Below are 19,204 nucleotides of genomic sequence, written 5' to 3' on the forward strand. Positions count from 1 at the left end.
ATGATCCGTTAGACTTCGAGGACGTGACGCGTTAGATATTATTTCTTCAAGTGCTTTTATTTTCAACAGTTAGCATCTTTTCTGCGTAAATATATTGAGGATACTACATCAATCGAATGAGTACGTTAATGGTTTTGGCATTCTTGGGAGTGATGAATTTGCGCATCGTGCATCATGTCTCGAAATGTTGTCAATGAATTTGGATAATTGTTACGGGGCTAATTTATATTCTATTCCTACTATATATATATATATATATATATATATATATATATATATATATATATATATATATATATATATATATATATATATATATATATATATATATATATATATATATATATATATATATATATATATATATATATATATATATATATATATGAGTCTTATCACATCACCGTGATTCATATATACGCACTAAGCTACAAAAATCCTTTAATAATTCTCTCCACCTCGGAATTGACATATTATCATGTTAACCGAACCGAAGGGGAATTTCTAGTTGGTAGGAAATTCGTCAGCTCGTGGGCGCGAACCACGGAACAAAGAATTCAAGACGTACAGTGAAGCGCTTTAAACCACAAGACTATCACAGCACTTCACTGTACGTCCTGAATTCTGGGTTCCGTGGTTCGCGGCCATGGGCTGGCGAATATATGTGAAAATATATAAAATTATGAAAATATATTAATCCCGAGGTAGAACGAGATAGATATTAAAGGACATTTGTAGCTTAATGTATATATATATATATATATATATATATATATATATATATATATATATATATATATATATATATAAGTCATATCACATTTCCGTGATTCATATACATATATCGAGCTACAATGTCCTTTAATATCTAATTCGCTAACTTAGGTAAAAGCTTCACTGACGTTCCTGGATTTGAAAGGATCCATGGGTTCGCGCCCTGGTCCAGGCAAGTCTATTATCGAGAAAAATTCCCCTTCGGTTAAACATATATAAAAATATATGAATTCCGAGGTAGAGCGAATTAGATATTAAAGGACATTGTAGCTCGATATATATATATATATTATATATATATATATATATATATATATATATATTATATATATATATATATATATATATATATAATTATATATATATATATATATATATATATATATATATATATATATTTGACGCTATGAGCCTGAAAACGAATAATCAGGACTATAGTGAAATTCCTTTATAAGAATTTTTTTGTTAATTTTCCAATAAAAGTAATAACAATAATAGTAATGTTCTAAAGGGTCCACAATAAATACAAAGTGTTAAGAGTCCGTGTATAATTTTTAAGTCTTAAAAATTATACATGGACTCTTAACACTTTCTATTATTGTGGACCCTTTAGAACATTATATATACTCTCGCGATAGAGTTTTTCCCTACTAATAATAGTAATAATAATAATGTAATTCCTAAGTTATGATATGTAAATTCAATGGACGTCTCTCTCTCTCTCTCTCATCTCTCTCCTCTCTCTCTCTCTCTCTCTCTCTCTCTCTCTCTCCAGAATTAGTGCCTCTGAAGTTACACGATCTCGGAGCCTGCAAATAACGCGAAGATAGTCTCTCTCTCTCTCTCTCTCTCTCTCTCTCTCTCTCTCTCTCTCTCTCTCTCTCTCTCCTGATAGCTGTTTCAGAGATCGTCTGGCGAGCCCTTCCGGAACGAATAGTGCAAGATTAGGAAATAACGAAGGCAGGAATGAAGAAGTTACGGTCCATGAACGGCTACGTGGCTGGCTTCGCAGCAGGGAAAGATGGCCTCTTGTAAGCGTTTCCTCCAAGGGATCTTATAGACACAACGAGAGAGAGAGAAGAGAGAGAGAGAGAGCAGTGGGTGGGTGGGTACTAATAGCTGAGAGATGGACATTATCTGATGGTATCGGGAAATATTAGATGGAAACAAAATGAATTACAGAATAGCCGATACAAAGACCCACACACATACGCACATACACATTATGATGCACGGTTTGAATACGTACTAGTATGTAAGTACCTAATACTTTGTTAGTCATTTAACAAATACACATACACACACACACACACACACACACACACACACACATATATATATATATATATATATATATATATATATATATATATATATATATATTTATTTATTTATTTATTTAGTGGTTGTTTTCACTTAAATGAATTAATATTGCATTAGATGTTTGCTCAGTTTTCAGAGAATATTTATGCTGGCTTAATCTTACTTCTAAGCCCTTGCTCGACTGTCCGAGATAAAAAGAAGGGCAGTCGAACAAGGGCTTAGAAGTAAGATTAAGCTAGCATAAATATTCTGTAAAACTGGGCAAACATCTAATGCAATATTCATTCATTTAAGTTAAAACAACCACCTAATAAATTGGATTGGTAGTTCTGTAATTGCAAGGTCAAAAGATGTCTATCAAGAAATCTCTTAGAATCTGCTATAATACAACTTACTTCCCATTGTAATTTTAATATTAGTCGTGGCCTGTTTCATTTTAGACCCTTGTATTTGTAACATGTTTAAGAATGACCTCAAAGATATAATTACAGACTTAAATACAAATTAGTTGCCTTAGATATCTTCATTGTATATGTATGTTTAATATGTATTGTGAATAAGTTTTTGTTTACCAAAGTTCTGAATAGCTGTCACCCTATATTATCCTTTAATTGTCTTGTCCTTGTGTCTGAGCAGATTGACTTAATCTTTTTGTTTTTAAATTGTACCCATGTTAAGCTTGTTTGGAAAGGTTACTCTTTCTCCAGGTGTGCCGGATTCTAGGTACTAATCTCTTTATAATCCCTATTTGTCAGTTATACAATCTTTCCTGTACTGTCAATTCCTCATGTAAGTCAGTTTATCTGCTGAGTAAAGGACGTTGAACGTCGAAAGATCTTGCAGAAATTCCGTTGTTTATTTTTCCTTCATGGCTTATACCCGGATAAATAGGGAGGGTTGGTGTCAGGAAGGGAGTCCGGCTGTAAAATCTGTGCCAAAACCAAAAAATGGAATGAGCCGAAATATGGAAAGAGGTAATGCTAGGGCGTACTCCGTAAACGACACACAGAGACATCGCCCTAACTCTGTAGTAAGGGGAGGGCTACTGCATCAGGAGCGGGTGCAGCTAAAGAAGCAAGCTCACATTGGGTTTAGAGTATGTCAGCTAAATGTTGGGTCCATGACTGGGAAAGGTAGAGAATTGACTGACTTGATGAGAGAAAAGAAAGTAGATGTTATGTGTATGCAAGAAACGCGTTGGAAAGGAAATAAAGCTATGAAGCAATTACCATCACACACCCCCCCAAAAGAAAATAAATGAAATCAACTGTTTTTTCTTTTTTTTCTCTCTTTAAAGGAAAACAAGAATTAAGCAGCAGGGGAATAATTCTGCATAAAGCTTTAATACTTCTCCATTCACTTAACCACACGTGCCAAAATAGAAAAACGGTCATTAGGCTACTCATCCTGAAAACTCTAGAGAGGCTATTAGCTATCACATTATCCTTCCCTCTTACTTTTTCCATTTCCTGAACTCTGATTAAAACTTCAAAATACTAAAACACCTCTTGGGTCCTTCTCAAAACTAATCTCTCTTTCTGGGACACAATTTACCAAGGGCACAGGCGGCGGCCAAGGTACAGGGCGTTCTTTATAATTCTGAAGCAAAGTTTACATTCATTGCCTTCGCCCTACTCTTACCCACATTAATTCCATAATGTGCATTTCCCCTCTCCTCTAACACTGAAAAAGGACCTTCGAACTTATAAGGTAAAGCGGAACCTTCTTTTTGGACTAGTACTAAAACTTTATCTTTTACACACAATCTTCTCTCTTTTGCTCTAAGATCATGTTTTTCCTTCAGTTCCCCCTTGACTTCTTTCGTTCGGGCTTCCGTTCTCCTCAGCTAGTTGCCAACCTTCTCTTAATTGTTTTTTTAATACTCAAGATTAGTTATGCAATCATCTCTACCCTTACTTCTAGGCAAAGTTCCGACCATATTGGTAAATACATTCTCAAAAGATTCGCCTACTGAAGGAATGTTACACAACGGAACTCTTGGGATTACGTGATTCGGTTTCCCGGCAATTTGATATTCATGACAGCTTAAAACACCTCTTTACATAATTTTTCATTTTAGGCTAAAAGTACGCCCTAATATAGACTTGAAAGTTTTTAATTTACTCCCAAATGTCCTTGCTCATCATGTACTAACTTCAAAACTAGCTCTCAAAGCTTCCTAGGAACTACTAATTGTTCTGTGACTTCCCCTTTTCTACCTGACTTCGGTCTAACATAACGACACAAAAACAAAAAGTTTCCTTACACACATCATCGAGATCATCTTCCAGCTCACAATAAAAAATTCGGGTTAGTGTCTCATCCTCTCTCTGCAAACTTGACTAGCTCATCCTTATCCAAAAAGTTAGAGCCTAATCATCACCGTAACTAGTACTAGATACTGGTATATTTACTACGTTACTTTCGACAGCTACACCTTCCATTTGGCTATCACTGTCAACGATAGAGTTAGGTCTCTCAGCCACACTCATGCCAAAATCAACATCGCTACCTCTATCACACTCGTTTCGAATCCATGAACTTACTCACGTTCGAATCCACGAACTCAAACTCGTTCGAATCCACAAACTTACTCACGTTCGAATCCACGAACTTACTCTCGTTCGAATACACAAACTTACTCACGTTCAAAACCACGAACTTACTCACGTTCGAATCCACGAACCTACTCTCGTTCGAATCCACGAACTTACTCTCGTTCGAATCCACGAACAAATTATGACCGTAGTCTATGTCAGTATCTAAACCCGACCTAGTTACTACCATTTCAGGCACTGGAATATTCCTCACAACAGGATTCACCATTCTTGGATAAAGCTAAGTCATTGCCGACAATAATGTCAACGGCATTGACGGGCAAACTGTCCACAACTGCAAGTTTCAATTCTCCTGACACTACCTGACTTTCTAAATTCAACTTCAACGAAGGACAAAGAACACAAGTGTTAGGAACTCCACCTAACATGACTTTCTCTTCCATATTGATTTCTGCCCTGTTCGGCACACACTCTCTCCTAATCAGTGACGACAGCAGCTCCTGTGTCTGGAAGCAAGACTACTTCCCTTGAAAATACTCCTCCAAAAGAGGAAACTACGCCTTCTGACAGAAATTCACCAAAAAAAATTTTCTAGTTTCTCTTATTACATCATTCCTACTGATGAAAGGTTAACTAGAGATACTGGTTTCTTACCGTCCTCCCTTTCTACTGCACAATTGCTCGCTAAATGTCCTTTCCATTACATCGGAAACAAGTTAATTCTGAGCCACTAGATGCCACCTTACTCTTACAAACCTTAGACATATGATCAGGTTTCCGCATGTATAAAACAGGAATAGTCACTTTTACTCGCATTGCTATTACTAGGACTGAAACCTTTACCAAACTGCTTTGTACTCTACCAGACGAAGGATCATTTCATTTCTTACTAACACTCAAATTATGAGTCAGACTATATTCGTCTGCTAACCTAGTTGCTCCTGCAAAAGATACTTCTCGCCTATCTTCTATATAAAGTTAATCTCAGGGGATATGTTATCTTTGAAGTTTTCTAACAACACTAAGTTCTTCAAAGCATCAAAATCCTTAACTTTAGCAGAAGTTAACCAATCAAAAAACAGCCTTTCTAACTTCTTACCGTATTCTACATACGTAATATTTTCATCCTTTCTCAAATTTCTAAATTTTTCACAGTACGCCTCCAGTACTAGCCTATACGCGCTAAGAACAGTTTCTTCCACGATATTGTAATTATCACATTCCTCCTTAGACATGCAACTAGACACAGTAAAAGCGCCCTACCACTCAAAACTGACTGTAAATATAAAGTCCACGTTTCTTAGGAGAACCTACTCTTTCCATCACTTCTCAAAAAGACATGAAATATGTCGTAACATCTTCCTCATCGAACTTTGGTACTAATTTCAGCACTGCACTCATACCTAACCGTACAGCTTCGTTTCAGTCCGCCTGACCGACTGTTACGAGTACGTTCCCTTAACCGAGCAATTTCCAACTCATGCATACGCTCTTTCTCTCTCTCTTCCTGTTCATGCATACGTACTCCTGCTGCATTACCAACATTTCTCTCTGCTGCGGCATTTTCATTACTTCTCTCTCTTGCTGCATTTTCATTACTTCTCTCTCTCTCCCATACTTTTCTCTTTCTTTCTTCTCAACATACTCACGGAGATCGTTCCCCTCTAGACCTAGGAGCTTGCCTGACTCAATAAACTCTTTCACCATCTCACTCATTCTGGTTCTTTCTATATTTTCCCTGTTTCAATTTGTTTTGGTGTCGAAATATACTGGCCAAAGGTCGCCACAATTTTACGGCCTCTGAGAGAGGTCCGCTTCAGGTTCGATATGAAATAAACAAAAACAAAAAAAAATTTCAATACCAACAGTTGAAACTGGGGATACGAAATATAGAAAGAAACGCTAACACAACAAAGGTTTATTTACAAGCTTACTAAAAAAGGTAAATGCAGAATGGTATCTCCTATTTACATAAAAAGGCAAAAATCTTACACTGCATGAACTGGGGGAACAGTGAGGTATTCAAAATACTTGCTGCTTGGTTTATCGACTCGAAGCAATCGCTTCACAAAAGGAGAACGGCGATTGCAGACGTCCTCTTGACTCCGTATTGCAGAAAATAATGTCTACTCTTGATACTTGGAAGGCAGGAACTCCCCAAAACCTCTAGCAGGACATTTTCTTCTCTGAAGTCTGCTCAATGTCGAGATAACTTGGTCGTCCACTCCTGAAGATGGCTTGACCAAAATCCAACCAACTGTCGAGCAACTTTTCTTCTGATCCTTCGTCGGTCCCTTTTTCTCCTATCTCTCTCGGATGATCTCTGCTGCTGCTGATCTCTCACTGATAATCTACATGATCTGTGGCTCTTACTGAGGATGTCTCTCTGTGACTAACTGATGAACTCTCTGCCGATCTCTGATTTCTCCTTCTTCGACCGTCGTATTTAAACGGCACTCTCGGGCGGAGCCTACGGCGGCGAACGTCACAGGCTCCCGAGATTACTAGAACTTCTTAGAAGACTCTCGGCGGAATATTGCATCATATTTCGCTGCGTTTTTCCCGACACTTAGGCGTGTGTTGCGCTCCACAACATGCCCAACGATTCCAGAACAACCGCAAGAACAGGCGCCTTCAACACGGGCGCGAAAGCCTCCTTGCTGCCGAACTTCTCGAAAATGCGTTTTCCTTTCCTTAACTTCCTTTGCTATGAAGCAGTTACCATACACATATACGTTTTAATGTTGATGCGGAGAAAATTAATGTTAATAAATGTAAGATAATGGTCAGTTCAAGAAGTCTCTGTTTTTTATAAAATTAGAAAATACTTATCAGGTGAAACTGTAGCATTGGTATGTTAATCAAAGAAATTGACGGAGTATGCGATCTTCGATAAGATGGTTATTGAACCTGCCAGGGTAAGATTTATAGGTAAATAAAAGTAGACAGTGTATTAATAATTATCAATGATGATGACTGCAAAACGTTTGTTCTTGAAACCGATGAGAAACTAAATGTTCCAGAGAGTAAGTAATCCCTTCTTCAGTGGGAACACTATTTCTACGGCATCAATGACGGGCATTCCATTGAGGAGTGAGAGATGTGTATTTCTGGTAACAGAAGTTCACTATCGACTTGGTTCGGAAGTGTCAAGCCGTTGGTCCCGTTGCTGAATAACCACTGGTTCCATGCAACATCAAAGCACCATACAAAAAAACAATAACCTGGATTTTTTTTACGCCAGTTTTAGTAACCCAAAGTCAGTTAATCAATACTATTTTCTATTTTTACTTCAAGGTATTCGATTGCACTCTGCAATGAGTATTGTTCCATGCATTGCTATGCTTCCGCTTTCGTTCTTACCTTTTCCTGCCGAGAGCCAGATTCACTGAACAGCAGAGGCACCAATATGCAGTCAATGAGCCTCTCTGCCGAACTTCTCAGTTCCAGAGGTCCTTTATTCCTCACACCATTGGACTGTGGAACAGGCTCCCTGAGGATGTCAGCCAACTGAAACCTCAAGTCAATGCATTACTGCCCTGATACAATCCTCCGTGTATTGTAACAATTTTCTATTCATCTATTAATACGTTAAGTTAATTTTCCTCTTATTGATAAGTGATCTCTTCTTAATTCGATCTAATGAACACCACATTCTTTGGAAGCTAGAACTTCAAGTCAGTGGCACCTTCGGGCTCATCTTCTGAATACTAATACAGATAGTTTTGGGTTAAGCTCGGAGCTGCTTCTTCCATCATTCGTTTTTAAGAATCTAAAGGGTGTGGCATAGTTTTGGAATCAGCTTAAAAGAACTAATGATACTCAAGGCAGAAGGACAATTCCAACAATCCGCTGTAGGAAAAGGACAATATGAGCGAAATGTTGAAGTTATTGGAAGACTACAGTCGTATTCATTTTCAGTCTATGTAGGTTTTTACTATTTGGGCCAATCAAGTATTCTATAAATAAATGCTTCCTGAATGACGCTTAAAAATCTACATTCGGTTATTAAGACCAGATAATTCACATCAGTCATCCTTATCAATCTGAAATGTATTTCTCATATGGGGAGATGAGAGAGTTATTCATGTTGCTTTATTGCTCAAGATGAGAATTCAAGTTTCCCGAAAACCTCAGCTATGTCTGTCATAGCAGAGCAATAAATTGGATAAAAATGAACTAATCACCAAGAAGTTCCCGTAGGGGGTTAGTACCATCAGTGCACCTCACACGGCGCACTGCAGGCGTAACTTAAGGCTCTTTGCAGCGTCCCCTCGGGCCCTAGCTGCAACCCCATTCACTCCTTTTACTGTACTTCCGTTCATATCTTTCTTCCATCTTACTTTCTCAACCCACTCCTAACTTCATGTTAACACCATTCAAACTTTGTAGTCTTCATTCCCCTTCATTTATTTCATACTAAGAAGTGAGGCGCGTTCTTCTTGGTTATTTCTCTATTTTTGTATTTCTTTAGGAACGCGGTATGTCAAATGTGTGGTCATATTTTTTTTTTATCGGTTGCCTCAGAATTCCTGGATTTATGCTCCATGGAACCTCCAACTTCGTACATCTCTTGAAACAAATTTTAAGTATTTTTTTACATGGGTGATGTTAAAATGAATAATAACAAATATTGTTAATTCTAATGTTTTTTCCTAGTTTTTTGAGTAATAGAGGCCCTAAAAGTCCCTCTTTATTTGTTAATGGTTTGTAATCAGCAGATGAAGAACAGCAATGTGTTCAAAATAGTGTTGCATTGCATGCCTTACTTTCCTTTCGTCTGTTACCTCAAACTCATGATTTCAAGCAATTTCGAAGCAGCACTCGTGTTCTCGACCATACCTGGTTGCTCATTTGACATGAACCAAATAAATGACGAAGAGACGGAATAAATGATCATGCCGAACGAACGACACGCAAGGGAAACATGCAACGCCCCCTTACGATGAACCTTAGAAATCAATGACATGGACCGTCTTTTGCTGGTAAAACCCCAATGAACTGGGATATTTATGTGTAACAGTAAAATCAGTACGTAATATTCATGAGATATCTTCATCATAACATTTAAAAGCACGTAGGGGTCAAGTGGTAGTCGAGAGATTGTTTTCCGTTCTAAAAAGAGAACGTTGGTGGATTTTAGTTAATGGAGCGATGTTGTTAACGTAGCTGTAACAGAGGCAATTTCTGAAAAGTGCACATATCCTCGGCCTAGAGACGAAGCCGTGGGCAGGCATTCTGTCCTCACGTCATCGGAAATGTACTCGTGTGTAACGGAAGGCCACATTTAAAACAATTATGAGGCTAATTTCGACATGTATATTTTTATTATATTTTGTTTATATTAATATCATTTTTGCTATAATGGGCGTTGCTATTCTATCTGATAATGCAATACTTGGTAACCTATCTTACTGCCTTCCCTGTTCCCGAACTGTAACCGAGTATGGGAACTTCCCTGAAAAAGAGGGACGTCATATCTTAAAAACTAACCATAGAATCTCCTTGGAAATAATCTCATTATATTGCGTCTTTTCAACTAACCTTACCTATAGCAACCTAACCTAATCTAGGGGTATGGCAAAAAACCGGTGTTGGTGCAATACTAGTATACATTTGGGAATTTGCTTTCTGGGTTCCATAGAAGTGTTCCAGAGAACGAAGGGGACCCTCTACCAAGTCAGATCCCCGTGTTGTTAAGCGCTATTTTCGATAAATAAACGAAGACAATGAGATTTCTATTCAAAACCACCCAAACATGCTATGGCCCTCTGCAAAACCGTGAAGTATGCACGCAGTTTTATAAGAGAATTTTTCTTCAAGTCGTACTGTTGTCTCACGGGGGAGGGGGTGTTCAAGTAAACTAATAGGATAATTTAATAGTTTAATGGTAAATCAAAGATGTTCTCAGTTTTTCCTGTCGCTATGAATGAAATATTAAAGAAAGAAAGAAAAATATGTATATATATATATATATATATATATATATATATATATATATATATATATATATATATATATGCTTAAAAAATCACAGTAGATGCACGTGACTTCATTAAATAAGTGGGTACCCACAGGAAAATGATAGGCAGAAATCCAAGCCCTTTCGTCTTTAATAAGACATTGTCAAGGAACGAATGAAATTGTCAAAAGGGTAAAAATCAAAGAGATACTCCAGGATTATGTAAAACTTAATATATTAATTTTGTTGCTTATATTTATCAACAACTTTTCTCATAATGAAGGCATCAAGTTTAAATAAAGCAAGACTTAAATCTAGAATATTTCCATTATTCAGTTTTTACATGTTTTGGACTATACAGGTACGTTGTAGTTACTGTTAGGGTTAAATCTATGTTTAGGTTTGTGACCGTGTGATATCCCGATAATCCTGGATTATCTCTTTAGTTTTTACCCTTTGACAATTAACCATCTGGTATTCTTGATCTTGTTGTTTACCTGATAACTTTCTTTCAACTGCCATTTCATTCATTCCTTGACAATGTCTTAGTAATGACGAAAGCGCTTGGATTTCTGATTATCATTTTCCTGTGGTATTCGCTTATATATATATATATATATATATATATATATATATATATATATATATATATATATATATATATATATGTATATAATCGACACACATGCACATGTGGAACAGAAATACATTTCTTACTACTTTTGTGGCCTGGTTGTTAGCGGTCTCATCTTTCGATGGAAAAACCTGGGTTCGATCCTGAATTGAATAAAAAATGTATACACCTATCCCTTTTTTTTTATCAGATACTTTCTAAATGTAGTAACCGCAATACGTTCTTAACTTTTTGATTTCTGCATACTTTTTCTGTAAGCTTGATACGATAAAGCCTAAGATCCAAATGATTTTCAGGGCAGGAGTTCGAACGAATTCTCCCACTGACTTCAGAATTTCGTCGTTCTTTCTTCTTCTGGTCAATTAGCTTTGCTACGATTACGTAAAATAAAAAAAAAGCAAAGAAATCGAGAATTTAGAAGGCTTTGTTGCCATTACAATTATATACAGGGATTTCCTAAATTAGTCCGATAGGGCTCATGTTTTAGAGCAGGGGTTCTTAACAAGGGGTATCTATACCCCTTGGGGGTATGAGCACCACATCCTGGGGGTATGGGACTTGATCTCTGGATATTTGTCGTATATATTTGATTTTAATGTGTCAGTGTATACATGGGTACATTTTGTAAATAGATAGCTCTGTGAAACTATAAATGTTTTGATTTTCTTCTATGTTCCATTCCTAGCTATTCACACCTGAAGTCTGTCTTAAACTAAGTATATTAAGTTATATTGTTAACAAATAGGACTTAAGCAAAGGGGGTATGGAACCATATTGGGAAATTCATTGGGGGTCTGGAGTCATCAGAAGGTTAAGAATCCCTGCTTTAGAGGCTGCCACAATCAAACGGGGTAGATGATTACAAATCATCTTATAAAAAATGAACTTGTCAGATTAAGATAGTGTACGGATGTATGGCTGTCATTACAACACATGTAATGTTTTGTCAATAAAAAATATATATACTTGATACGACCGAGCCATTTCCCAGTCCTGGTTTGCATTTATCATGAACAAATTTCAAGAATAAGGATGAAATGTGTTTTGATGTCTTGGAAATTCAATATTTTTTTCTTTCTGTCGCTTCCAGCAACGCGACTTCTGTCAGGTAGTGGGAGGTCACTGATTGAATTCACGCAGCACCGCTACTGTGTTCTTCTTAGGGAGGACACGCCCACCTCCTCAGATGTCATCACGATAGTGGCCCATCACAAAGAAGGTAGGTTCCTCTCTCTCTCTCTCTCTCTCTCTCTCTCTCTCTCTCTCTCTCTCTCTCTCAGTTGTTTGCACGTTACTTCCTTCATTATAATATAGAAAAATTCAAATGCATTCTTGGGATGATTGACACCTCTTCTATGTGTTCAGCGGTTAAATATATATAATAAACAAGATTCAGCTTTTAGATTATTTGTCTTAGGTAATTCAAATGGCCTCAATTTTTACATTCATTGCTTTAGATTTTATAATACTTCTTTCGAATGAACATCATAATATTCTTTGGATGCTTGAATTTTATGTCAGTGGCCCCTGTGGTGGGCTTGCTTCATACTGAAAGGGTCCATCTCTTGAATTAACAACAATTGGGTAGTACAAGTTTTGGTTTATAATATAGGTTAACATCGGAGTAAATGCAATTTTCCAAAGTCTGCTTTTGCCACTTATAAATCAGCAAGAATACAAAGAATATTTTAGTATAATTACTTAAATGTTTCGCGTATATAACCAAGATTTATGCATTAATGATGATAATATTAATAATTACGGTCTCAACATTCCTTATCACCATATCCTATCTGTTTTGAAATGCCATGGAGCGTTTTGTTTTTTTATTGATTTCCACAGAACTCTATTTGTTGTTCTTCTTCTTCTACTTCTTCTTCTTCTTCTTCTTCTTCTTCTTCTTCTTCTTCTTCAAACGTAGTTGTGATAATATCCGTTGAAAGTAGATTTAAGATTCCACTGCAAACTTCTTTTTTCATTAAACAAATTTCCATTTACAATTTTAAGTAACTGTAAAACCTCTGAAGATATTTTGTCTTTCATCAGATAGGCAAAAGCTTTTAAAACCATGTTAAAGTTGCCCTTAGTTGCTTTGGAATGAAGAGTGAGCATTAAATACCAGAGAATATTGTAGTCTTCTGATTTATGTTCACTCGTAATTATTGGTTTTTTGTTTCTTTTCCTTTCTTTTCTTTACTAAACTACGTCCATAACTCACTCTGAAGTTTGATATGCACAACTTTGAACAAATTATTGTGGAAAGAGTTCACAATAATGACGAAGTGCTCATTTAGTGATGAATAAACATTTATTCATCACTAAAGGATACATTTTCAGAAAATGATGGGAAAGATTCTTCCTCTATGCAAAAGTCTGATATTACCGTTATTGACAACTTCTGTCATGTGGTTGTATGTAGCAAAGTTGGCAATTTTAGTTAACTAAAGGATACATAAACAATCAAGTTGACAAAACTGGTTGGCAAATATAATGAACGGAGGTAGTAAACTGCTCAGTTAACAATATCAGTTAACTAAACTGGTTGACAAAAACATGGATTTACAAAATCCTTTCCGAGATATGTTCATATTCCAAAGCACCTAAAGCTAAAATTCGTGTTAGCGAGGTCTCTAACTTGACCTGAAAATCCCACATGTTTTGAGATTCGACAAAAAGTATAACACTTCATAATCCTTTGCCACATTTCGGAGATCTGTTTATATTAACGCATCTGTATCGTTTCCAGGTATTCATGACTTGATTTCAGTAATAGTGATTTTTACATTTTAAAAAATTAAACAAAATCGATTGAAGAATGGATAAGTAGACAGCATATAAACATTATACGTTAATGTGAATTATGCAGTTGCAAGATGAATCCACAGAAAAATTGAATGATATCGGAGCTCTGATTGGAAGAAAAATGAACTATTTATTTATTTTTTATTTATTTACTTATTTTATTTATTAATTTTTTTTTTTTTTTTGGTCTATCACAATCCTCCAATTCGACTGGGTGGTATTTATAGTGTGAGGTTCCGGGTTGCATCCTACCTCCACCACTTTTCTTACTATGTGCGCTGTTTCTAGGAGCACACTCTTCTGCATGATGCCTGGGGCTACTTCAGCCTCTAGTTTTTCCAGATTCCTTTTTCGGGATCTTAGGATCATGCCCACTATTCCTATGATTATGGGCACAATTTCCACTGGCATATCCTATATCCTTCTTATTTCTATTTTCAGGTCTTGATACTTATCCATTTTTCCCTTTCTTTCTCTTCAACTCTGGTGTCCCATGGTATTGCGACATCGATGAGTGATACTTTCTTCTTGATTTTATGAATCAATGGCACGTCTGGTCTATTTGCACGTATCACCCTATCTGTTCTGATACCATAGTCCCAGAGGATCTTTGCCTGATCGTTTTCTATCACTCCATCAGGTTGGTGCTCGTACCTCTTATTATTTAGAAGATCAGAAGATGAACCCTATTCATATGGAACTAGCCCATAGAGGCCGCTGACTTGAAATCCAAGGTTCAAAAGAATATGGTGTTCAATCTATCGTTATATCAGAATAGGTTAGGATTATTCTCAAAAGAGTTATATTTCGACAAAAGAACTTACTCAACTCTGTAGTTAAGAAGGAATTAATTACTTCTTTTCTATTACTATCTTTTACATTCAGCTGCGATGTTAAATATCACTTCCTATTCCATCTTATGCATTTAGAGGTAAAAGTCATTTATATATTTAGCGCATTCGCCAATATCAACAATGCCCCAGTAAAAGGCGAAAGCGCTAGGCACGGATTTATGCCTATCATTTTCCTGTGGTATTCGCTTACATAATGAAGTCACGTGCATCTACTGTGATTTTATGAGCATGAATACATATATTTAAAAATAAATCTCTACTGACAGCTTTCAGGAATCTGCAGAGATTTGTTATATAATATAATGACCCATATATAACTATGGATTTGTTTTTCCAATGCGATTTATTAGCCAACTGGATAATGCAGACTTCGATGTTTATCTCTCCCAGGTGCCTCCATCAGATACAGCATCACTGGTGGGAACCGGGATGGCCTCTTTACCATCGACCAGAAGACGGGACTCGTCACACTGGCAGCTGCGCTGGACTACGAACTCTACGACAAGGTACGTAAGGGATCATTTTCCCCTGGATTCTTGGCCTGTGTCAGACTACTTAGCTGATATTACATCTCTAGTGTTTACTATCAACCGGATAGCTTAGATTATTTAGATGATTTTGTGTAAAGTCTTCCTGAACAAACGTCCTGTGAAGTTTGCACTGCCTGTACTGACAGGTCTCCGTAGATCCTGGAGAGTAAACTGTAATGTACTTCGTCAAATCTTGAACTGCCAATTGTCCTTCGTAGGAATGAAGTAGAGAAATTGATTCTGTATCGCTACTGACTTATTTCTCACGGTCGCATCACTTTTGAATTTTCCTAGTAACGGACCATCACGTAATGTATTTTTCCTTGCAACCTCTTAACTTGCAGGCGAACTGAGAAAAAAATCTGGAGAAAAGCGGAAAACATGATGTTGCTGGTAACAGTCCCATCACGCTTTCGTCGAAAACCAAATCATAACTTGGCAAACAGAAGACAGTGGAAATGAAACCAGATGTCGCTGAGGCATGACCAGGGAATTCGTTCGCTCTGGTTACTGATATGCCAAGTTCGGTTTTTCCTGTCTCCCTTTTGTTTCTGGCGAGTACATGCACATTCCCGAGAAGGAGAATTTTCATGTCGATGCTACATAACGCAACGAAGACTATAATATATATATAATATATATATATATATATATATATATATATATATATATATATAGTATATATACATATATATGTATATATATCTTGCGTTTGTAGGGTTGTTTCTCGAGAGAGAGAGATGGTCGCTTTATAGATTAGAGAGAGAGAGACCTTGTGTTATTTCTTCTCATAACCAATTGATAGATTATATGATATCATTGTAACTCGTCGATATAGAAATACTTGTGAGTTTGTTTACATCAGCCTATTCAAATATATTCAAATATTTGATTTTAATGCATAATAGCCAAAGATTAGAAACGATGCAATAGTTCATCAAATACTACTATAACTATTATGAAAATCTAACTTTACCAAGTGTAAGTTAATTACTTTTTTCGTATAATTTTAAATATCAGAGGAAAAAAAGAATAATATGGAAATTAATCATGAGGTAGTATTTGCAACATCCCTTATTCGAAAGGATAGACTTTCACATCCACGACACGAATCCTTTTGCTAACTATTAAGTATTCCTGGGACATTCCCCGCTTTACTCCTTAGAGTGGTAGTGCCGTCAGTGTACCTTATGCGATACACTGTAGGCAATACTTAAGAAGCTTCGATGCGTCCTTATCTCTTTTCTTACTTTTCAGTCTTATCAGTTGTTTCATAGTGCAACTGCTTTGAGGTTCTCCTCTTGTTCCACCTTTCAAACTATTCTACCGTCAATTTCAACTTCTTGGCTTGACTGACCTCATTGGTCCCAGCACTTGGTCTTTGGCCTAAATTCCACATCCTATTCTAATCTATTCTTCGCTTGAATGACACTGATTACCAAGCTGCATAGATGGTGAGGACGATTTCTTATTATTCAAGATGGAGTTCCTCGACCTCTATGTTTCAGTGGAGAAACCAACATTCATTCTATTCGCCGCTGCACCAAAACTCAAGAGTTAATCAGGGAAATTGTGATTCCAGGAAGCCATTTGCTGAAATTCCTGGGATTGAAATTCTTTGCATGGAAGTATATCATGTTTGTTTAGCTGAGACAGATGGTATGAGTGACTAAGGATTTAAATCTGTTGACTATTCTGTGTCCTCCCGACCTTTTTGTATTCAGTTGCTGTGACCATGTCCTGGTAAAAAGACGAAAGTACTTAGCATCTCCACTGTCCACTGTTTCAAATTTCCTTCGTGGCTGTAACTTTGATCGTATAATTATCACGTTTTATACTTCTCCCTGATTTAAAATCATACACACACACACACACACACACACACACACACACACACACACACACACACACACACACACACATATATATATATATATATATAATATATATATATATATATATATATATATATATATATATGAATAACTTGATCACAAAGTATTTAAAACGTGATGCTATGTATAAATAAAGGTTTTTTGCCACGAAGGAAAAAATGAAAAGCGAGATAGCCAAGTACTTTCGGTCCTGTTCAAACCCTTTACTGAGGCAAACTGATTTTACAGAGAACAACATAGTCAAATGAAAGCTTAATACACAAACTGACACTACAAGATTAGGAAGCAATAAGGGCGATTTTCACTCTACAGAGAGGAGAGCCGCCTGAGGGTAGCCCCACCTTGAAGGATACACGCAGTAAGCAAGTGATTCTCCCAGAAAACAGTACATTTTGAAAAAACACGGGAGCATATACAATTTAATATCATGAATTTTTACATAAATTTTCCCCCTCAAAAAAAAATTATTTAATAATGAAAAGACGAAAGAAAATATAAATAAATAAATAAAATAAATATATATATAATATATATATATATATATATATATATATATATATATATATATATATATATATATATATATATCTATCGAGCAGAGTAAGAGAAAATATCGAACCAGAGAGAGAGAGAGAGAGAGAGAGACAGAGACAGAGACAGAGACAGAGACAGAGAGAAAGAAATAATAACTATATACATGTGGGACTAATTTATTAGTTGTTCATTTATTTTAAGGTCCTTCATAAACATATTACAAATATATGGGTCCAAATGGTACATTCCTAGACTAAGATTTAGGTTGTTTTATTAGTGATTTGTATAATTGCCGATTCCAGTAAGTTTCTTGAAACATAATCATTAGATCTAGCAATTACCGAGATATCACCCCAATTATACAATGAGATTTTTCACTCAGATGGATAAACAGTGCATTTGAAGTCTGGGCTGTTCTAACTGAATACATATGCTGCTTTATACATACACATAAATTTTTACTTGACTGACCAATGTAAAACGATGGGCAATCCTTACATGGAATTTTGTAAATGATGTTGTTATTTGTTATTGGACTATTCTTAATTAGCATATCTTTAATGGTATTGTTATAAGATAACACTACATTAACATTAAACGATTTGAATATTGATTTTATGGTTTCAAATCCACGAAAATAAGGTAAGCTAAGTACATTTTTAGGGGTTTCTTTTTCATTAATAGCAACACTATAAAACTTTTTGTGAGCTTTTTGATAACATAAATCAATTAAATGAGGTAGGTAGCAGAGATCGTTTCCTATCTTTTTTATGTATTCTATTTCTTGGTCCAGATATTGTGGACTCGTGATACGCAAAGAGCGTAGGAACATAGAAGAAAAAATTGAAATTTTAATATTAAGATGGTGGCCAGAATAAAAATGTACATATGTTAAATTATTTGTGGGCTTTCTATAAATACTGAATTTGCATTGGAAAGATTCTCTATGTATTAATACATCTAGGAAAGGGATGACATTGTTATTTTCAATTTCAAATGTGAATTTTATGGATGGCACTAAATTATTCAATTTAGACAGTAAATCATTTACATCGATACCACCAGGTAAGACTACTAAGATATCATCGACATATCGGTACCATTTTAAGCGGATAAGTGTGATATTCGGGAGGTGTTGTCTCTCAAAAAATTCCATATAGAAGTTTGAAAGGAGAGGTGATAAAGGGTTACCCATGGCCATACCAAATATTTGTTGGTAATATTCTCCATTAAAAATAAATCTGCAATCACAAATACATAACTTAATTAAGGAAATTATGTGACTAACGGACATAGGCAATTCATGCAGTACAAGTTCATTACTTAAATATTCTAGCA

At 36.0% G+C, this 19,204-nt stretch overlaps 1 protein-coding gene across 1 annotated transcript in view; it reads left to right on the forward strand.

Moving 5' to 3' along the window:
- The window catches only part of LOC135209797 (putative neural-cadherin 2), a 331,667-nt gene that overhangs the window by 140,161 nt on the left and 172,302 nt on the right, over window positions 1-19,204 (forward strand). Inside the window, 2 exon segments of the mRNA XM_064242574.1 lie at window positions 12,342-12,470; window positions 15,298-15,413. Coding sequence (XP_064098644.1) covers window positions 12,342-12,470; window positions 15,298-15,413 — 245 coding nt within the window.

This window comes from Macrobrachium nipponense, chromosome 38 (genome assembly GCF_015104395.2).
Source record: "Macrobrachium nipponense isolate FS-2020 chromosome 38, ASM1510439v2, whole genome shotgun sequence".
Lineage (NCBI taxonomy): Eukaryota > Metazoa > Arthropoda > Malacostraca > Decapoda > Palaemonidae > Macrobrachium > Macrobrachium nipponense.